The sequence below is a fragment of the Microcaecilia unicolor genome, chromosome 2 (genome assembly GCF_901765095.1).
Source record: "Microcaecilia unicolor chromosome 2, aMicUni1.1, whole genome shotgun sequence".
NCBI lineage: Eukaryota > Metazoa > Chordata > Amphibia > Gymnophiona > Siphonopidae > Microcaecilia > Microcaecilia unicolor.
The window spans coordinates 306,672,522-306,695,876 of NC_044032.1; the positions used below are offsets into that span (position 1 = coordinate 306,672,522).

General features: G+C 44.0%; 1 protein-coding gene across 1 annotated transcript in view; it reads right to left on the reverse strand.

Annotated features, from left to right (window-relative positions):
• GRIN3A (glutamate ionotropic receptor NMDA type subunit 3A) overlaps positions 1-23,355 on the reverse strand; it is a 369,769-nt gene that overhangs the window by 54,349 nt on the left and 292,065 nt on the right. The window contains exon 7 of the mRNA XM_030194309.1: positions 13,751-13,902. Within this exon, the coding sequence (XP_030050169.1) occupies positions 13,751-13,902 (152 nt within the window). The remainder of the gene's footprint in view (positions 1-13,750; positions 13,903-23,355) is intronic.

A 23,355-nucleotide genomic window follows, 5' to 3' on the forward strand; every position in this document is an offset into this window, starting at 1 on the left:
GAGTCTGACGTCGGTGCCGGGGAAAATGGTAGAGGCTATTATCAAAAACAAAATTACAGAGCACATCCGAGGACATGGATTACTGAGACCAAGTCAGCATGGCTTTTGTGTGGGGAAATCTTGCCTGACCAATTTACTTCAATTCTTTGAAGGAGTGAACAAACATGTGGACAAAGGGGAGTCTGTTGATATTGTGTATCTGGATTTTCAAAAAGCGTTTGACAAGGTACCTCATGAAAGGCTACAGAGGAAATTGGAGGGTCATGGGATAGGAGGAAATGTCCTATTGTGGATTAAAAACTGGTTGAAGGATAGGAAACAGAGAGTGGGGTTAAATGGGCAGTATTCACAATGGAGAAGGGTAGTTAGTGGGGTTCCTCAGGGGTCCGTGCTAGGACCGCTGCTTTTTAATATATTTATAAATGATTTAGAGATGGGAGTAACTAGCGAGGTAATTAAATTTGCTGATGACACAAAGTTATTCAAAGTCGTTAAATCGCGACAGGATTGTGAAAAATTACAAGAGGACCTTACGAGACTGGGAGACTGGGCGGCTAAATGGCAGATGATGTTTAATGTGAGCAAGTGCAAGGTGATGCATGTGGGAAAAAAGAACCCAAATTATAGCTACGTCATGCAAGGTTCCACGTTAGGAATTACGGACCAAGAAAGGGATCTGGGTGTCGTCGTCGATAACACACTGAAACCTTCTGCTCAGTGTGCTGCTGCGGCAAAGAAAACGAATAGAATGTTGGGTATTATCAGGAAAGGTATGGAAAACAGGTGTGAGGATGTTATAATGCCGTTGTATCGCTCCATGGTGCGACCGCACCTTGAGTATTGTGTTCAATTCTGGTCGCCGCATCTCAAGAAAGATATAGTAGAATTGGAAAAGGTGCAGCGAAGGGCGACTAAAATGATAGCGGGGATGGGACGACTTCCCTATGAAGAAAGACTAAGGAGGCTAGGGCTATACAGCTTGGAGAAGAGACGGCTGAGGGGAGACATGATAGAGGTATATAAAATAATGAGTGGAGTGGAACAGGTGGATGTGAAGCGTCTGTTCACGCTTTCCAAAAATACTAGGACTAGGGGGCATGCGATTAAACTACAGTGTAGTAAATTTAAAACAAATCGGAGAAAAATTTTCTTCACCCAACGTGTAATTAAACTCTGGAATTCGTTGCCGGAGAAAGTGGTGAAGGCGGTTAGCTTAGCAGAGTTTAAAAAGGGGTTGGACGGTTTCCTAAAGGACAAGTCCATAAACCGCTACTAAACGGACTTGGAAAACTCCAAAATTCCAGGAATAACATGTATAGAATGTTTGTACATTCGGGAAGCTTGCCAGGTGCCCTTGGCCTGGATTGGCCGCTGTCGTGGACAGGATGCTGGACTCAATGGACCCTTGGTCTTTTCCCAGTATGACATTACTTATGTAAAGGTTCAAAGTGGAACACAAAATGCAGTAAAATAGATGACAAAAATCAGACAAAAACGTTTAAAATAAATGTCTTTAGATTTTTCCTGAAGAGATGATAAGAAGACAATAATTTTAGATCATTAGGGAGGGGCAGCCATGTCTGAACTGCCTTATACCTTCATGTATCAAACCCCTAAAGGAGGGGAGAAATAAATGTGAGTCATTCACTCTAGCACAGCAAAGAAAGGGAACAAAGTACAAACCCAAATCTAAACAGCACAAGAAAGAACCAAGAGCCTTCAAAATAGGGACAAAGTTCCTTTAATCACACAACTTTGGGGAACAGTCTTCAGAGAATGACACGACACAGGCCGTGTTTTGGCACACAACGCCTGAGTCAGGGGTCACAGGAGTTGCGGGAGCAATGTTCAGTGGCAATATTTGCTCAAAAAGGGTTGTGGGAGCTGTATGCAGTGGCAGTAATTGCTCCTCCAGACGTGTATTCAAATAAAAGTGTTGTCCCTCAGTATGAAGTATCTATGATTAAGAGGGAACAAAAGCAAACTGGATAAATACTCTGGGCTAGAACCCTCAAATATTTTAAAAAACCAAGCAAGCACGCATATAAGATATGCAAGCTTGTATGGGCAGCCAGTGGAGTTTTATCAATGATGGAGTTGTTCTATCAAATTTCTTTACTCGAAAAATTAACTTGGCTGTGGTATTCTGCAGAATATGAAGTTTAGAGAGTGATTTGGCTGTAAGAGAGCTAAATAAGCTGATGTCATAGTCTAGAGATGATAAAACTAAAGCCCGAAGTAGTACAACAAAGTGTTTTTTCCAGAAGCAAAAGACATAAGCAACAAAGCTGACAGAGTTTGAAATAAGTTGAAAGCACCACATGAGTAACTTGAACATCTAAAGAAAGTGTTGTATCCAAGAAAAAACAAAGAAATTCCAAAGATTTCTCACCATTTAGTATCAAGCCATCCAATAATATTAACAGTTCAAAAGGTAACCGTAATAGTTTGGTTTTATATTTGTTAAACTTGAATCCATGTATATGGCTGTAATGTTTGAGCACATTAATACAAGTGGAAAGCCTTGCAAGAGTTGTATTGTGGTGGTGATCAAAAAGGACCAAAAAAGCATGTCATCAACATAAGAATAAAATTTAACATCCAGAGATGAGAACCCTAATTCAAAAGAAGATAAGCATATATTAAAAAGTATAGGTAAAGGCGGGGAGCCCTGAGGACTCCACAAGGTGGAATTCAACTCTCTGATAAGTTGTCAGTCATCTTAACTCTATAAAACCTATGAAAGTTTTCAACGACCTGTTCCTGGCCAAATCCAAAGGTCTCTATTCTACCCTCATCCGTCTCGATCTATCCGCCGCTTTTGACACTGTTGATCACAGTCTACTCCTTGATACGCTGTCTTCATTTGGATTTCAGGGCTCTGTTCTTTCCTGGTTCTCCTCCTACCTCTCGCTTCGCACCTTTAGTGTACACTCTGGTGGATCCTCTTCCATTTCTATCCCTCTACCAATCGGTGTGCCTCTGGGTTCTGTTATTGGTCCTGTCCTGTTTGCCATCTACACTTCTTCCTTTGGCTCTCTGATATCATCCCATGGCTTTCAATACCATCTCTATGCTGATGACTCCCAAATCTACCTCTCTACCCCCGAAATCTCAACCAGCATCCAGACCAGTGTTTCAGCCTGCCTATCTGATATCGCTGCCTGGATGTCTCAACGTCATCTGAAACAACATGGCCAAAACCGAGCTTCTCATCTTTCCCCCTAAACCTACCTCTCCTCTCCCCCTTTCTCTATTTCTCTGGATGGCACTACCATTCTCCCTGTCTCTTCAGCTCGTAACCTTGGGGTCATCTTTGACTCCTCTCTCTCCTTCTCTGCTCACATTCAACAGATTGCCAAAACCTGTTGTTTCTTTCTCTATAACATCAGCAAAATCCATCCCTTTATCTCTGAGCACTCTACCAGAACCCTTATCCACCTTCTTATCACCTCTCGTCTTGATTATTGTAACCTGCTTCTCACCGGCCTCCCTCTTAGCCATCTCTCTCCTCTTCAATCAGTCCAAAACTCTGCTGCGCAACTCATTTTCCGCCAAAGTCGCTATGCTCACATTAGCCCTCTCCTTAAGTAACTTCACTGGCTCCCTATCCATTTCCGCATTCAATTCAAACGTTCAAACTTCTCTTATTGACCTATAAGTGCATTCACTCTGCCGCTCCCCAGTACCTACTACTACTACTACTACTACTATTTAGCATTTCTATAGTGCTACAAGGCATATGCAGCGCTGCACAAACATAGAAGAAAGACAGTCCCTGCTCAAAGAGCTTACAATCTAATAGACAAAAAACAAAGTAAGCAAATCTAATCAATTAACGTTGTAACCAGGTCCCCCTTCCAGGTGGGAGCCAGGGTGGACCCTGCTTAGCTTTCACTGGCTTCCGTCTGCTTTCCTAGCCAGCTACCACACTTTCACTTGCTCTCCCTCTCCACCTTGCCAGCTGCTGAGAAAATCAGTCCCACTCCAGCAGAAAGAGCAATCCAAGTTCTTTATTGTTACAGATGTCAGCCTTGTCTAAACACCTCCAATTATCAGCAAACTTTAATCCATTTTCAATTACAGGCTTTTGTTTTAAATTCTCTCTCCCCAAACCTCCAGCCACACTATCTTCACCGCAGATAGTTTTGGAGATTTAGCTGGAACCACCTCCTCTCTCACCTCTTACAGTTTAAGTTCCCCCAAAATGCACATGCCTTTCTGTCTTAAAGCCCTTCCCCCCCTTCCACAGCACTACCTCTTGGGAACAGCCAATATGGTAGCAAGTTGTGCTTTCCAGTTGCTCCCCCACTGCTTTGCTCCCAGCTTCCCCCAACTCCACAACCGGGGCAATGCTGAGGCCACAAAAGCTCTCACCCTGTCTGCACGGGTTAGAGCCAAACCACCCACCTCCATACATTCCCCCTTACCTTCTCCTTCTACCTCTGCTTTATTCCACTCCATCTCCTCCTCCTCCCCAAGCTCCACCAGCTGTTCCCCATCTCCAGGATCAGACCTCATCTCCCAATCAGTCATTCCACCCTCCCCCTCCTGAGAGTTCAGCTGACCCTGCACTGGCTTCTGGGGAGTGTAGTTTTTCTCCTGCATTACAGCTTTCCCTGGCAGTTTGATCCCTAGAGGGCGCCCTGCTCTTCTAGCTGGGCTGAATGACCGGGGATGATGCCGGCTGAAAGAACCACTATCCCCTCTCCCTCGTACCAGCCCTCCAGAGTGCTCACACCCCCCCCCCCCCGGCTCAAACGATTGCCAGTCTTCTCCTGTCCTGTACTGGCAATTCGAGAAAGAACATCCGCGTTTGTCAGAAATTTGCCTGATCTATGCTCCACCTTGAATTGATAGGGCTGTAAAGCCAGATACCACCTTGTGAGACGACCATTACTATTTTTCATCTGGCCTAACCACCTCAAAGGCGCATGATCAGTAACCAGAGTAAATTTACGCCCATCTAAATAGTAATGGCACATCTGCACTGCCCATTTTATCGCTAAACATTCTCTCTCTATGGTCGAGTACCGGACCTCATGGGGGAGCAGTTTCCGGCTCAGATACATCAGGGGATGTTCCTGTCCCTCGTGTACCTGAGACAACACAGCCCCCAAACCTACCCCCGAGGCATCAGCTTGCAGTACAAAGGGCTTATCAAAATCCACGGCTCTCAGCAGGGGTTCCTGACACAGGGCCAATCTCAATTCATTGAACACCCGAAGCCCTCCCTCCTCCCATCGTAGACTGTTGGGGGACCCCTTCTGAAGTTTATTAGTGAGGGGTGTAGCAATGGAGGCAAAGTGGGGTATGAACCTCCTATAGTACCCCACTAGGCCCAAAAAGCTCCTTAACTGTTTCTTATTTTTGGGGTAGGGAAAGTCCCGGATACTCGCTACCTTATCCCAGAGCGGAGTTATCTGACCATTCCCCACCCGGTATCCCAGATATTTAACCTTCTCCTGCCCAAAGCAACACTTTTGAGGGTTCAAAGTCAAACCTGCTTGACGGAAAGCCTCTAATACCGCCCTCACTCTTATCATATGAGAGGGCCAATCCTCACTCTGAATGATAACATCGTCCAGGTAAGCCGCCGCATATTGCTGATGTGGTCTTAAAACCTGATCTAACAACCGCTGGCAGGAAGCTGCTGCGGAATTAAGACCAAACGGCATGCGTTTAAATTGATAGAGCCCCATGGGTGTAGAAAAGGCTGTCTTAGGCTTGGCCTCCTGAGTCAGAGGGATCTGCCAATACCCTTTGGTCAAGTCCAGGGTGGACAGATATCGGGCAGTACCCAACTGATCCAATAGTTCATCGATACGTGGCATCGGATAGGCATCAGAATCTGACAGCGCATTAACTTGTCTAAAGTCGATGCAAAACCGCCACGTACCATCGGACTTGGGCACTAACACCACAGGACTCGACCATGGACTGACAGATTCCTCAATGACCCCAAAATCCAGCATCTCCTGTACCTGTCGGACCACCTCTTGTTTCTTTGGGGGTGAGAGACGGTAAGGTCTCTGTCTGACCACCCGGCCTGGCTCGGAGATGATATCATGCATGATAAGGTGGGTTTCCCCTGGGCAAGGAGTCAGGACATCCCGAAACTCCTCCACAAGTGCCTGAACCTCTTTCTGCTGACTCCCTGGCAATGTAGTCGCAATCTGCGGTTCTCCTGCCTTAAATATCTCCGTGATCTGTGGTCCTAATTCTTCCTCAGCTTCTATCCTAGACTGACCAAATAGTCCCCTTCTCTCCTGCCAAGGTTTAAGCACATTAATATGATAGGTCTGCCCCCGGCCTTGCTCATTCCTTACTAAGTAGGTGACTGGACCTAACTTCTTTTCTATGACAGCAGGACCCCTCCAGCGTCCCGTGAACTTATGAGGTGAGTCTGAAACCATGATCAAGACTTTGTCCCCCACCTCCAATGCCCTCTCCTCCCCTTTCCGGTCATAATAGGCTTTCTGATAATCCTGACTCCTCTCCCAGTGTTGCTGAGCCCCGCGGCTCAATTTATGCAACCGTTCCTTCAGCTTCACTAGATAGTTCACTACATCCCGATCCTCCTCTTCCGGAGGAACCCACTGCTCCCTTAACACATCCAACACTCCCCGGGGTGATCTCCCATACATCAATTCAAATGGTGATACGCCCAGAGAGGCCTGAACATTCTCCCTACACACATACAAAACAAATGGTAACAATAGATCCCATTCCTCATGGGAGGAACCTAACCCTTTCCTCAACAACATTTTCAAGGTTTTATTGAATCTCTCCACCAGGCCATTAGTCTGAGGATGGTAAGCTGCGGTCCGAATATGCTGTATCCCGAAAGCCTCCCACACCTGGGCCAGGGTTCGTGACATGAAATTGGTCCCCCGGTCGGTAATCATTTCCCTAGGAAACCCCACCTCACAAAAGATCCGAATTAGCTGGGCCGCAATAACTTTCGCTGAGGTGGTACGAAGCGGCACGGCCCAGGGATACCTTGTGGCCATATCCATGATCACTAGAATATAGGAATACCCCCTTCGAGACTTATCAATGGGCCCGATCATATCCATTGCCATACGGGTAATAGGAGTCCCTATACGGGGAAGGGGTCGTAGGGGCACTCTGTTCGGTGTTTGCTCTGATACCCTCTGACACTGACTACAGGAGCTGCAAAATTGTTCCACCTCTTTATACACCCCGGGCCAGTAAAATCTGTTTAATACCTGCTGGAGAGTATTCTGAGCCCCCTTGTGACCCCCTAAGATATGATCATGAGATACCCGTAACACCAGGTCCCTAAACCCCCTCGGTACTACTAACTGTTTCTGAGGTTCCTTCCCCCCTGCTAAACAGGACAGCCGATATAGCAACCCCTTGTCACTAACAAACCGAGGGAAGCTGGTTTCTCCCTCTTGATCTACCCGCTCCCACGCATACTGCAATGTCTGGTCATCTTTTTGCTCTTTGGAAAAATCAGGGAATCTCTCTAACACCTGTTCCGTATCCCCTGGGAACCTCCCCTGATGAAGGAGCTCTTGACAATGCTGCCGCCTTTGCTCCTGACCTCGTTTCTTTTGCTGAGAGCCTTTCCTGGTCTTCCCCGGCCGCCCCATAACCTCTCCCTGGAATGGAAATACTTGTGCCAGGGACAGTTCCTGCTCCTCCTGCCTCTCCTGGGCCCGGGTAGATACCAAGGCTTGCTTACCACCAAGGCAGTATGTGAATGGAGCCCAATCCCGTCCTAAAATGAGATCCTGAGGTAGCCTAGGAAGTACAGCCACCCACACCCACTGAAGGCCCTCCTGGTCCTGTATGTCTACTAGCCGGACCGGATACCTTGAGGAGGCCCCGTGTATGCACTGAATAGCCACGGACCGGTCTCTCTTCCTACCCTGCTGACCCCCTTTCCGGGCAATCTGCCCCCACAACTTCTGGGAGCACATTGTCTGGTCCGCTCCTGAGTCTAAAAGTCCTTCCACCGGGACCCCTCCTATCTTAACCCAATGCGTAAACTGGGGTTCCTTAGAGGGGGTTACCTGAGATATGAGCCCCAACTTGGCCCTACAATCCCTCCTCACATGTCCCGACTTCCCACACCGGTAGCACATTCTATCATCCTCCTTAGGACCGTCCTCCCTCCACCCAGATCCTTTGAACATTTTACCCCGACCACCCAGCCAGACCCCCTCTCCCCCCCCTGAGTATTGTGACTCCAGGAAGTATTCAAAGCCTTTGATAGCTTCTTCCAGAGTCTCACATCCCTTCCTGATCAAATTAACCCTGATACTGTCCGGTAGAGCCTCTAAAAACTGCTCCAGCACCAGATCCTGCATCAACTGAGTCACTGCCCTCTTATCAGGCTCTAGCCATTTGGTAGCCAAGTCCATCAGCTTCTGAGCCAAGGCCTTCGGAGTCTCCCCCTCCCTCCACCTCCAACTCCGAAAGCGCCTGCGATAAGTTTGTCTGCTTACCCCATACCGGTCCAAAATAGCCGTTTTCAGCTTCTGATAATCCACCACGTCCCCTGGCAACAGGCTCCGAAAAGCTGCCAGGGCTTCCCCCGACAGGGCAGGAGCCAGTCTAATGGTCCATTGCTCTTGAGGCCAGGCAGCCGCTAATGCTACCCTCTCAAAAGTCCCCAGATAATCCTCAATGTCGTCCTGCTCTGTTAATTTGCCCCAAGGCAACCAATTAACTCGTCCAGGCTCCATGCTTCCAGGCACAGCTCCAGTAGCTGTAGCCTCCAACGAAGTACTCTCCTTCCTCGGTAGGGGTACTGCCCGTAACAATTCCTGCACCACCTCCAGCACCGGTTGTATCTGTGCTCGAGAAGCAGCCAAGGAATCCTCTAGAAGTCTCTGAGCCATTTCCTGCTGCTTTTGGAACTGGTGGGCCATAAAAGACAGCAGCTCCTTCGACTCCATGTCGTCTTAGCCACTGGTACCTGTGAGAAAGGGAAAGACAAAGAACACTCTCCAAGTGCGGTATTACCACCACTCTGGCCCTCTATATCCCCCTCCTCCTGGTTACCCGAGTCCCGTATATGCTTACCGGAACTCAGAGTAATACCCGCTTCTTTATCCGGCGGGTTGTTCAGATCATCCCACCACTGCCACCACTTTGTAACCAGGTTCCCCTTCCAGGTGGGAGCCAGGGTGGACCCTGCTTAGCTTTCACTGGCTTCCGTCTGCTTTCCTAGCCAGCTACCGCACTTTCACTTGCTCTCCCTCTCCACCTTGCCAGCTGCTGAGAAAATCAGTCCCACTCCAGCAGAAAGAGCAATCCAAGTTCTTTATTGTTACAGATGTCAGCCTTGTCTAAACACCTCCAATTATCAGCAAACTTTAATCCATTTTCAATTACAGGCTTTTGTTTTAAATTCTCTCTCCCCAAACCTCCAGCCACACTATCTTCACCGCAGATAGTTTTGGAGATTTAGCTGGAACCACCTCCTCTCTCACCTCTTACAGTTTAAGTTCCCCCAAAATGCACATGCCTTTCTGTCTTAAAGCCCTTCCCCCCCTTCCACAGCACTACCTCTTGGGAACAGCCAATATGGTAGCAAGTTGTGCTTTCCAGTTGCTCCCCCACTGCTTTGCTCCCAGCTTCCCCCAACTCCACAACCGGGGCAATGCTGAGGCCACAAAAGCTCTCACCCTGTCTGCACAGGTTAGAGCCAAACCACCCACCTCCATACATTCCCCCTTACCTTCTCCTTCTACCTCTGCTTTATTCCACTCCATCTCCTCCTCCTCCCCAAGCTCCACCAGCTGTTCCCCATCTCCAGGATCAGACCTCATCTCCCAATCAGTCATTCCACCCTCCCCCTCCTGAGAGTTCAGCTGACCCTGCACTGGCTTCTGGGGAGTGTAGTTTTTCTCCTGCATTACAGCTTTCCCTGGCAGTTTGATCCCTAGAGGGCGCCCTGCTCTTCTAGCTGGGCTGAATGACCGGGGATGATGCCGGCTGAAAGAACCACTATCCCCTCTCCCTCGTACCAGCCCTCCAGAGTGCTCACAATGTATACAGGAAGGAGGAGAGGAGGGTAGGTGGAGGCGAGTGGTTACAAGTGGTTATGAGTCAAAAGCAATGTTAAAGAGGTGGGCTTTCAGTCTAGATTTAAAGGTGGCCAAGGATGGGGCAAGATGTAGGGGCTCAGGAAGTTTATTCCAGGCGTAGGGTGCAGCGAGACAGAAGGCGAAGTCTGGAGTTGGCAGTAGTGGAGAAGGGAACTGATAAGAAGGATTTATCCATGGAGCAGAGTGCACGGGAAGGGGTGTATGGAAGGACAAGTGTGGAGAGATACTGGGGAGCAGCAGAGTGAGTACATTTATAGGTTAGTAGAAGAAGTTTGAACAGGATGCGAAAACGGATAGGGAGCCAGTGAAGCGACTTGAGGAGAGGGGTAGTATGAGTAAAGCGACCCTGGCGGAAGACGAGACGGGCAGCAGAGTTTTGAACTGATTGGAGAGGAGAGAGGTGACTAACCAGCTTATAATCAAACGAGAAAAACGCCCAAGTTCCGACCTAAATCGGGAGATGGGCGTTTATCTCACAAAAACGATTAAAGCGGTATAATCGAAAGCCGATTTTGGACGTTTTCAACTGCACTCCGTCGCGGATGCGGACAAAGTTGATGGGGGCGTGTCAGAGGTGTGGCGAAGGCGGAACTGGGGCGTGGTTATCTGCCGAACAGAGATGGGCGCATTTCACAGATAATGGGACAAAAGTATGCGTTTTTAGCTAGAATTTAGGGCACTTTTCCTGGACCCTGTTTTTTCACGAATAAGGCCCCAAAAAGTGCCCTAAATGACCAGATGACCACTGGAGGGAATCGGGGATGACCTCCCCTGACTCCCCCAGTGGTCATAAACCCCCTCCCACCACAAAAAATGATGTTTCACAACTTTTTATTTTGACCCTCAAATGTCATACCCACCTCCCTGGCAGCAGTATGCAGGTCCCTGGAGCAGTTGTTAGGGGGTGCAGTGGACTTCAGGCAGGTGGACCCAGGCCCATCCCCCCCCTACCTGTTACAATTGTGCTGCTTAATGCTTAGTCATCCAACCCCCCCCCCCAACCCACTGTACCCACATGTAGGTGCCCCCCTTCACTCCTTAGGGCTATAGTAATGGTGTAGACTTGTGGGCAGTGGGTTTTGAGGGGGATTTGGGGGGCTCTACACACAAGGGAAGGGTGCTATGCACCTGGGAGCTCTTTTACCTTTTGTTCTGTTTTTGTAAAAGTGCCCCCTAGGGTGCCTGGTTGGTGTCCTGGCATGTTAGGGGGACCAGTGCACTACGACTCCTGGCCCCTCCCACGAACAAATGCCTTGGATTTATTCGTTTTTGAGCTGGGCGATTTCATTGTCCATTATCGCTGAAAAGCAAAAACGCCCAGCTCACAACTTGGCGAATAAAACATGGACGTCTAATTGTTTCGAAAATACGCTTGGGTCCGCCCCTTCACGGACCCGTTCTCGGAGATAAACGCCCATGGAGATAGGCGTTTCTGTTCGATTATGCCCCTCTAAGTGGGAGGCCAGCAAGAAGCAAATTGCAGTAGTCTAAACGAGAGGTGACAAGGGTGTGGATGAGGGTTTTGGTAGAATGCTTGGAAAGAACGGGGCGGATTTTATGGATGTTGTAAAGAAAGAAACGATAGGTCTTGGAGATCTGCTGGATATGAGCAGAGAAGGAGAGAGAAGAGTCAAATATGACCCCAAGGTTTCGAGCTGAGGAGACAGGGAGAACGAGAGAGCCATCAACAGAAATAGAAAACGGGGGGAGCGGGGAGGTGGGTTTGGGGGGAAAATGAGAAGCTCGGTTTTGGTCATGTTTAATTTCAGGTGGCGTTGAGACATCCAGACAGCAATGTCAGACAAGCACGCTGAAACTTTGGTCTGGATGCAAGGTGAGATATCAGGGGTAGAAAGGTAGATTTGGGAGTCATCAGCATAGAGATGGTAGGAAAAGCCATGGGATGAGATTAATGAACCAAGGGAAGAAGCGTAGATAGAAAAGAGGAGGGGACCAAGAACAGAACCCTGAGGTACGCCGACAGGCAGAGGGATAGAAGTAGAAGAGGAACCACCAGAGTGAACACTAAAGGTGCGGAGGGAGAGGTAGGAAGAGAACCAGGAAAGGACAGAGCCCTGGAATCCAAGTGAGGACAGGGTATCGAGAAGTATGCTGTGATCGACAGTGTCAAAAGCAGCGAAAAGATCAAGAAGAATGAGGATGGAATATTGACCTCTGGATTTAGCCAGTAATAGGTCATTGGAGACTTTAGTAAGTGCAGTTTCGGTTGAGTGGAGAGGGCGAAAACCAGATTGTAGTGGGTCAAGAATAGCTTGTGAGGAGAGAAAATCAATGCAGCGGTGGTGAACAGCATGCTCAAGTAATTTGGAGAGAAAAGGGAGGAGAGAGATGGGTCGGTAATTAGAGGGGCAAGTAGGGTCGAGTGAAGGCTTCTTAAGGAGAGGTGTGACCACAGCATGTTTAAAGGCAGTAGGGACAGTTGCAGTGGAAAGTGAGAGGTTGAGAATGTGACAGATAAAAGGAATAAGAGCAGGTGAGATGGCATTAAGAAGGTGGGTGGGAATGGGATCAGAGGAACAGGTGGTACATTTTGAGGAAGAAAGGAGAAGTGTAGTTTCCTCTATAGTAACTTCAGGAAAGGAGGAAAAGGAATGAGGGGAAGGAGAGAGAGGGGAACGGACTAGTGGAGGGAGAGGTGGTGAGGTAGAGAATTCAAGGTTTATCTTTTGAACCTTGTCGTGAAAGAATTCAGCAAGGGTCTGAGGAGATAATGAAGGGGGAGTTGGGGGAGGGGGCACCTTGAGGAGAGAGTTCAATGTCTCTCCACTCTTGTCTCTCCCTACGCCCCCTCTTGGGTACTCCGTTCTGTAGATAAATCTCTCTTATCTGTCCCCTTCTCCTCTACTGCTAACTCCAGACTCCATTCCTTTTATCTTGCTGCATCCCTCACATGGAATAGACTACCCGAGCCTGTACGTCTAGCCCCGTCTTTGGCCGTTTTCAAGTCCAAACTTAAAGCCCACCTCTTCACCACTGCTTTTGACTCTTAACCACTACTCACTTGCCCTGTCCTTTTATCCTCACCTCTTTATTTCCTTACCCTTATTGTTCTGTCTGTAAGCTCTTTGAGCAGGGACTGTCTTTTTGTGTATGGTGTACAGCGCTGCGTATGCCTTGTAGCGCTATAGAAATGATAAGTAGTAGTAGTAGTAAAGAGAAATTCACTGAACCACTTCAAAACATTACCTGTAATACTAATGGAGCATAATTTGTATATAAGAATACTATGATTCAGTGAACCAATGGCGAGTGTAAGATCAAACAGCAACAGTAACAATGACTTCCCTTTGGACGGGAAAGCTTTGGAATCATTCACTAAGGACAGCAGCACTGATTTGGTGCAGTGAAGTGACCTAAAGCCAAACGTCTTAAGGAGGAAATTTTGCTTTTGAGAGATGTAGGAACAGCAACAGCACTCTGAATTCTTTCCTCACTTCTTTGTTAAAATTTTGATCTTGGAAATTCCTGGTTACAGAATTTGCTGAAGATCTAGGCTGCTAATGGCCCGATCTGCCTAGAGCTAAATAGATCCATAACAGCGAAGAAAAGTTGAGGACTAAGAAAATCTCACATTATAAATTACATATCTATGAGGAATCCTCTATTTTTGCAATAAAGCAACAGTACAAGAAGCTCCTTACCTCAGTGACGGCAAAACTTCTTTTTCCACATGGCACCACCTTGTACCATTTGTCATGTAGACCATCCATAAACCCACTAGATTTGTACTGACTGATCAATTCAGACATATTGGAGGTCAAGAGAGAGTTTGGAGGAAGACCAATACCATAGCCTAAGAAAAAATTAAATTATAGAATGCTTTTAAATTTCTTAAATTAATTCATTCTTATATATACATGAAGAAAACAATCACTTGACAAAAAATGAAACAGAAACTTAGGCAGGCAGTCAAATTATATGTAAAAGTTATGCAGTTTAAAAGAATAGTAAGTTCAGTAATTTTGCATGGGTAATTGCTTATGTACATGAATACGCCAGCATTGGATTACTAAATTAAGATGCATATGTACAATATAATACAGTACTAGCTCTTATAAACCCATTACTCAGTTTGGTTCAATGTAGGATATACATATGAAAACTAGTGCAATGTGCTAGGATGTGACAAAAAAGAAAGTCCATAATGAAAATTTGAAACAAAACTAAAGAAAAAAATAATCCAAAAGAGGTAGGTCTTCAACTTCCTTCTAAACTGAGGATAGCTATTTTTTCATCTCAGTTCTGCTGGAAGAGCATTCCAACTTTTTGCTATGTGATGAGGCATAGAAGATATAAGAAAAAAATTAGTCTTAACCCCCATCAAGGGTGGTAAAAGATGCATAATATATGCAGACGTACAACTGAATTTCTCTAAAGAGGAAAATTCTATCAAATTTAACATAAATATAGGAGCTAAATCATTACAAATTCTAAAGACAAAAGTAGCTTAAATACAAAGCAAGCCTCTACAGGCAGCCAGTGCAGCTGGAAAAACAGTGGGGATACCCTATTGTATTTCACTGCTCTGCAAATCAGATGTGCAGCTGTATTCTGCCATTTTAGCAGAGCTTTATTTTATTTATTTACTTAGTTATTAGGATTTATTTACCACCTTTTTAAAAGAATTTAGTCAAGGTGGTCTACAGTAAGAATAAATCAATTCTGGTGGCTGCCAAGTGGCTTACATCGACATTAAATCCTTTCATCTCATTAAAAAAAGACACTGCGCTTGTCAAATGAATACAGTGATATGTTTTATTGTCTCTGTAGAAACAATTCAGGATAAAAAGTCAGAAGTATAACTTTATAGGGGTAATTTTCTAATGTATAAGATAAGTATATCCTAACATCGGTTCTCTATTCCCTGTACTGTATCAATATGGAACTTACTACTTATCTCCATCAGAACAGAATCTATGTACCTTAGCTTCCGATAGATACTAAAAACATTCCCATTCCCTAAGTCTGTTTATAACATTTAATACGATACTGATCTCTCCTTATCTCCTTCCTATAAGATTCTTTGATTTTATGTATATAGTCTCAGCTTTGTTACGCTTACTATGCAAACCACACTGAACACTAGTGAGGAGATTTTAGTGGTATAAAAAAACCTGATTTGATATGATTTTGATTTAACATGAAGAAAATGGCTAATATAAAATTATGTGGGTCAATGCACACATACAAGATCACATATACTTTCCTGTGGCTAATATAAAGGCATTCATGAAGGCAGTATTTGAGGAAAGCTGGGACATAGTTTATAAAATAAACATGCACACACATATCAGGGATGCACACAACTAAAGATTTTCAGTTTTGCCTTGTTGTGGGCTTTTGTTGGTTATTGAGGTTCATTTCACACTTTTGTGTTAATAAGATTTATTTAGAGGGCCATTCTATAAAAGGGCTCCTGTCTTATGGGCATAGATTGCCCTATTGAGAGTCCAGAAAATGGCCATTTCTGGGGATAACAGGGGTTTAAAGTGTGGAGCCAAATTGGCTAATTTAGGACATTTGTCTCCCTGTTTACTAAGCCGTGCTAGCAGCTGCCATACAGCAATACCATCACAGCCCATTCAAAGTGAATGGGCTGGGTCAGCGTTAGCATACCACCAGCCACTAGTGCGGCTTAGTAAACTGGGGAGTAAATGCCCTCCTCACCAACTATTATCCAAACTCTACAGATCTCACCGTGACCTCTCTAACCTCATCTCTATTCCTCTACTACCCTCCTCTTCTCTGCCCTTCTCTTGCGCCCTATGGAATGCCCGCTCTATCTGTAACAAACTCCCCTATATCCAGGACCTCTTTATCTCGCATCACCTCCATCTGCTCGCCATAACAGAAACCTGGCTCTGCCCTGATGACTCTGCTTCAGTCGCAGCCCTGTGCCATGGCAGTTATCTATTTTCACATACTCCTCGCCCTGCTGGCCTTGGGGGCGGTGTTGGACTACTTCTCTCTCCCTCCTCCAGATTTCAACCCCTTCTTCCACCTCAATCTCACTGTTTTTCCTCCTTTGAAGTCCACTCTATACGCCTTTTCTCTCCTCTGCCTCTTCGAATAGCGGTCATTTATCGTCCCCCTGATAAGTCCCTTTCATCCTTTCTCAGTGACTTTGACGCCTGGCTTGCCTTCTTCCATGATCCTTCCTCCCCCTCTCTCATCCTTGGTGACTTTAATATTCCTGCTAATGATCCTTCCAACTCTTATATTTCCAAGTTACTCGCTTTAACGTCCTCCTTTAATCTCCAACTATGCTCCACCTCCCCCACTCATCAAAATGGTCACTGTCTTGATCTCATCTTCTCCTCCAACTGTTCACCTTCTAGTTTCCTTGCCTCTGATCATCCCTCCTCTGATCACCATCTTATAACTTTCACACTTAAATCTCCTCCCTCCCAGTCCCGTCCTATCCTATCCAATTTATCTAGGAATCTTCACGATATTGACCCTTCATCTCTATCCTCCCATGTTTCAAACCTCCTCTCTACTGTGGCACCATCCACGTCTGTCAACGAGGCTGTTTCTTCTTACAACAATACTCTATCCTCTGCCTTAGACACTCTTGCACCTTTGATGACCCGCCCTGTAAGGCGTACAAAACCCCAACCTTGGCTGACTTCTAATATCCGCTACCTACGATCCTTTTAGGATCTAATTTAAAATTCATTCACTCATTTTTAAAGTTCTTTATGATGGTGTTTCAGGCTATCTTTCTAATTTAACCATTCCATATGTCTCTTCCCATATGCTCCGTTCTTTGAAATACCACCCTTTAGCACTCCCTCAGGCACTCTGGGAGTCAACTCACAAAAGTGTATTTTTTTTCTGGCACCTTTTCTGTGGAACGGTTTGCCTTTTGGACTTTGCTCAGAAACTTAGTATGAACAATTTAAAATTATTTTGAAAACACATCTCTTTTCAGTGGCTTTTGGCACTCTGTGATGTTGATCAGCTTGTTTGCAGCAGAAGACACAATAATTAATATTATATTAAGTATACAGTTATGTCTTTGTCCTGTTTCTTTTTTTTTTTACCATTAGCTTAGTTTCTTGTATGATTATGTTTCTTTCCTATCAAGATTATTGGAGTTCCTTTTCTGCTATTGATTTGTCTTTTGAGATTAGCTCATGTTCGTAAATTGCTTAGACTTGGCTTGTCCATAATTTGTCGATTAATCAAAATTTTAATAAACATAAACATGGGTGAAGTCTCAGTGGATCATTGGCAAGGCATACAGTTATGCACACAATTTGCTAAAAAGTGCATGTTAATTACAGCATTTTATATTCTAAGGGGAAACATTTACACCAGGTCTTTGGCTGGTGTAAATGCTCACCCCCTAAAACTGAGGTGCATATTTGACCTGTTATTCTAGTATTCTATATAAGAATATATGCACCGACTTTCATCATTGAAAAGGCTCCAAATAAGTGACTTCTTGATAAATAAAATTAGACAGCTGTTTACAGAATAACCAGCTAGAAAGGCAATTCTATAACAGGGCACCAGAGACGTAGCTAGGTGGTGTGCAAGGGGAGTAGCCGCTCTCCCAAACAGATTTTGAATGAAATGGCATCTCTGCAAATCAGGCCTGTAGCCTCGCATTGGCACCTATTTTACAAAAGGTCTGCTCCACCTAATGACAAGATCTGGCTACACTTCTGCAGGGCACCTATTAGAGATGCTGGCTATGGCCCCTACTTCAAGCATTTTCTATTAAGAAAAGCAGGCACCAACATTTCTTTATAGCATACTAAGGCAAGTGGCCAAAAGCATGCTGAGGTGTAACATGGGATCAGTTACACCAGTGTTTCCAAACTTCAGTCCTGGGGTACCCCTTGCCAGTCAGGTTTTCAGGATATCCACAATGAATATGCATTAACTTGATTTGCATTCACTGTCTCTATTAAATGCAAATCTTGTTCATGCATATTCATTGTGGATGTCCAGAAAAACCTGACTGGCAAGGGGTACCCTAGGACCTGACTTAGGAAACACTGAGTTACACCATCCTCACAGCTGATGTAAATTCCCATGCCTAGGTGTGTGCTAAAACACATGTAAATTATAATAGTCAATAATTTACGTTTGCACTTATGTGTTCTGCCCGTAGAAAATATAAATACACCATAAGACAAACCAAAAGACTATACTACAAAACGGAAATCGGACCAAATTACAAGGACACACACAAACTCTTCCAACTCGTGAATAAACTACTAGACACCACAACAGTCAAGAACAATAGCAAAGACACACCAGGAGCTGAAAACCTCGCAAATACTTCAAAGAGAAAATAATACAACTGTGACTTAAAATACCTGCCAGCCCCATCGAATACGCTGCACTCCTAGACTGCCTAGACCCAGCAGATAGGATCTGGACTGAATTCGAGGTAATATCGGAAGATCTCATTTCCCAAACGCTTAAAAGATTCGCCAAAGCTCATTGCAAACTAGATATATGCCCAAATAACCTTATGAAATCGGCCCCCCCCCAACACTTTATAACAGATCTAACGAAACACGTGAATTTCATGCTACAAAATGGACTCTTCCCAAAGGAGAAAGGTAACATTCTACTCACGCCCATACCCAAAGATGCAAAGAAAAACACGACTGAATTAACCAACTATAGACCAGTAGCATCCATTCCCTTAACCAAAATAACAGAAGGGATGGTAACCAAACAAGTACATAAGTACATAAGTACATAAGTAGTGCCATACTGGGAAAGACCAAAGGTCCATCTAGCCCAGCATCCTGTCACCGACAGTGGCCAATCCAGGTCAAGGGCACCTGGCACGCTCCCCAAACGTAAAAACATTCCAGACAAGTTATACCTAAAAATGCGGAATTTTTCCAAGTCCATTTAATAGCGGTCTATGGACTTGTCCTTTAGGAATCTATCTAACCCCTTTTTAAACTCCGTCAAGCTAACCGCCCGTACCACGTTCTCCGGCAACGAATTCCAGAGTCTAATTACACGTTGGGTGAAGAAAAATTTTCTCCGATTCGTTTTAAATTTACCACACTGTAGCTTCAACTCATGCCCTCTAGTCCTAGTATTTTTGGATAGCGTGAACAGTCGCTTCACATCCACCCGATCCATTCCACTCATTATTTTATACACTTCTATCATATCTCCCCTCAGCCGTCTCTTCTCCAAGCTGAAAAGCCCTAGCCTTCTCAGCCTCTCTTCATAGGAAAGTCGTCCCATCCCCACTATCATTTTCGTCGCCCTTCGCTGTACCTTTTCCAATTCTACTATATCTAAACCTTTTCCAATTCTACTATATCTAAACAAGTTCTCAATTCTACACAACTCCCAATCAGGATTTCGTTCTAACCACAGTACTGAAAGAGTACTAGTTACGCTCATGACTAAATTCAAACAAATGATTGCAACCGGCAAGAATATATTACTACTACAATTCGACATGTCAAGCGCCTTCGACATGGTTGATCATGGAATACTACTACACATCCTTGAATACTTCAGTATCGGAGGCAACGTTTTTAATTGGTTTAAAGGATTCCTAACCACACGCTCATATCAAGTGACATCAAATCCAATTACATCAGCCACATGGACACCTGAATGTGGAGTTCCACAGGGATCTTCCCTCTCACCGACTATATTCAACCTAAAGATGACACCCTTGGCCAAACTACTATCAAACCAAAACCTCAACCCATATATCTATGCTGATGATGTAACGATCTACATCCCATTCAAACAAGACCTAAAATAAATTTCTAATGATATCAACCAAAGCCTAACTATCATGCACTCCTGGGCAGATGCCTTTCAATTAAAACTCAACGCAGAAAAAACCCAATGCCTAATACTCACCTCTCAACACAACATGAGCAAATTCACCACCATCAAAACACCAAAACTAAATCTACCAATCTCGGAAACCCTGAAAATTCTTGGAGTTACCATTGATCAGCACCTAACAATTGAGAATCACACAAAAAACACAACCAAAAAGATGTTCCACTCAATGTGGAAATTAAAAAGAGTAAGACCATTCTTCCCACGAGCCGTCTTCCGTAATCTGGTACAATCTTTAGTACTCAGTCATCTAGACTACTGCAACTCACTCTACGCTGGCTGCAAGGAGCAAATAATCAAAAAACTCCAAACAACCCAGAACACGGCGGCCAGACTCATATTTGGAAAATCAAAATACAAAAGTGCAAAACCCCTACGAGAGAAGCTACACTGGCTCCCACTCAAAGAATGTATCACGTTCAAAATATGTATCCTAGTACATAAAATCATCCATGGCGATGCCCCAGCCTACATGTCAGACTTGATAGACCTACCACCCAGGAATGCTAAAAAATCATCTCGCACATTCCTTAATCCTCATTTCCCTAACTGTAAAGGTCTAAAATACAAATTAATGCATGCATCAACCTTTTCCTATATGAGCACGCAATTCTGGAACACATTGCCACGCAACCTAAAAGCGACCTATGAACTGACCAACTTCCGTAAACTACTAAAGACACATCTCTTCGACAAGATATACCACAAAGATCAAATCATGTGATACTCTTATATATTTCTAGAAATATTAATAATGTCTTCTATTATATTACTATCATGTATTCCATTACCATGCAATCCAACATCCTTCTGTAACACCAAATGCCTATTCTCTTTTCATTTCCATTCTCCATGATGTTTTGTAAGCCACATTGCGCCTGCAAAGAGGTGGGAAAATGTGGGATACAAGTGCAATAAATAAATAAATAAATAAAGTGCATAAGGGGACTAAGTGCAAAAATCAATCAAGTAGACCTATAAAGTCCCTTGAGGAAGCTTATTTATAAGTGAAACGGAGAACCCCGTTGGCGAAAGAATGATGAACTAAGTGCTTTAATTAAGAAATGTGCAAATTTAAATAGAAGATAAAGATATACTGTAAGAAGAATATAAAATGATCAAGCGCATGATATATAATAGAAATTAAAATAAATAAATAAATAAATTGAAAATAAGCTTTACAAGGAGGGTTTTTTTTAGACTAGCAATATAACTGGAGTCCAACATACGCTGGTATAAAGATTTTAGAACTTGCTGCCATGCTGGGACATTTGAGGTCTTTTTTCCTCACGTAATTTTTGAGTATGAGCATTATATTAATAATAATAATAATATAGGATATAAGATATACAAATGTTGTTAGTTCTTCAGCTTTTAGAGCATGTAAATATACATGCATAATTTTTAATTGATGCCAGTTAGCACTAAAAATTGATTGTTAGCACCCAGTTATCAGCGCTAATTGTCTTGTTATTCAATTAAATTGTGTGTGCAAATTGGGCACGCACCCAAATTTGGGTATGCAATTTAAAGCACCATTTATAGAATTAGAGGGATAATATAAAAACATAACAAGGCCAATATTCAGGTGAGCACTAAATGCTTCCTATAACTCTATTGGCATTTTCAGCAATCCTATCTGAGACTAGGTCCACCGGAAATATGAACCAGATTTCTAAGCAGCCCTTTTACTAAAGGGTTGCTACGCGGCAACCCAGAACTACCGCTGGCCAAATGCTGGGTTCCGGCAGTAGTTCCACCCCCAGCGTACTCCATTTTCAGCACCAGCAAAAATATTGAAAAAATATTTCTGCAGGGGGTTACTCGGCAGTAATTGCTGCTTGGTTAATGCTGGGATAGCGTGGGAGCCCTTACCGCAACTTCAGTGGATGGTGGTATGTGTTCCCCCCCAAAATGGCCATGCAGCACATGCAAACATACCACACAGTCATTTCACTTTTGGTTATTTTCACCCGCTGCGGTAAAAGGGGCCCTGGCACAAAGCAAAAATGGCTGATGCCACTAGAGCAGGGCCCCTTTTGCCGCAGCTTAGTAAAAGGGCCCCTAAGTTATCCACAAAGCAGCTGAATATTAGCACTCTTCAGATAAAATTAAGCCACTTTCTCAGCTTGCCCAAAATCGCTCCCTACTTAAAATAGTTTTTGTCTCTGTAGTTACATATCTAGTTAAAATTTAAGCATTGTCTGTTCTAGTCTTTTGGGGAAAATAGTGATTATGCAGCCAGCACCTAATGCTCACTAAGGACTTTTGAATATTATCCTCAAAATATTCTATGCATAGTCAAAATGTTCAGGAGGAATCAAATGGTTGAGAATAAAGAAGAAAACTCTCTCCAATTATTTTTGATAATAACAAGCAGAAAGGAAGTACAGCAGTTCCCTGCTACTTATGTTTAATTCAGTCAAGCAATATCGGCTACAGGGAAATCAGTCTGAATCTTTGTAATGACATTCTTCCTTCCTATGCGGACCTCATCAGTCAATGCTAAAATATTTATTTTTCCAAAGATTATTTTTATAATCAAAATGCAGTTTTTAACCTTATATAAATCCCAAGGTCTATAAAAACAGATCCATAATGCTGCTTACTGCCAATTGCTTTTAATGACTGTAGGTGTAAACAGTACCCAACTGTCAAAGAGAATACAAAATGGATAAGGAGCAGATTCCAAGCATCCAAACATTTGATGACAAATGCTTATTCCAAAAGTCATTTGCTAAAACAGTCTTAAGCACATTAATAAAACACAACCATAAAATACAGATAGAATTTTAAAGATATTTTCTTTCAGAGAAATAGTTTCCATGGATAAAAGCTTTATTTTATATTTAGAGTTTATTATCTCGCTAACTTGCATTTTGGTTATATATCACATTCATTTGTTGTATGTTAGGTTTTGCTGTTTTTGAAAACTTTTAATAAAAATTTGTGAACTAAAAAAAACCACAATATTGAAGCACCCCCCCCCCCTCCCCACTGACAGCAATGCAGGTAAAGGGCTTCCGCCCAGCTTAGACGGAACAGTGTCATAACTCACACGTGTAACTGCAAAATCATACCAGTTTGTGCTTGTTATGGCCAATTATTAATAGGCTTCACCAAATAAGCACCAATCAAGGGCAAATTAAATAATTAAGCCATGTGCATAAGTGGCACTATTCTACTGTGCGTGCCTTATATAGAATTAAGAGGGTTAAAGCTCCTTTACTACTCCCCTAAAGGATTTGCATGTTGAACAGTATTACACACCAGCATTTGTGTAGTGTTCAAAATGTAAAGCCTCTTTTGTGGACTAAAGTTGCACAAGGGGGCTGACTGTGCAGTAAAAATTTTAGCATAGTTTACTATGCATTTGAAGTTTATTTCAATCAAA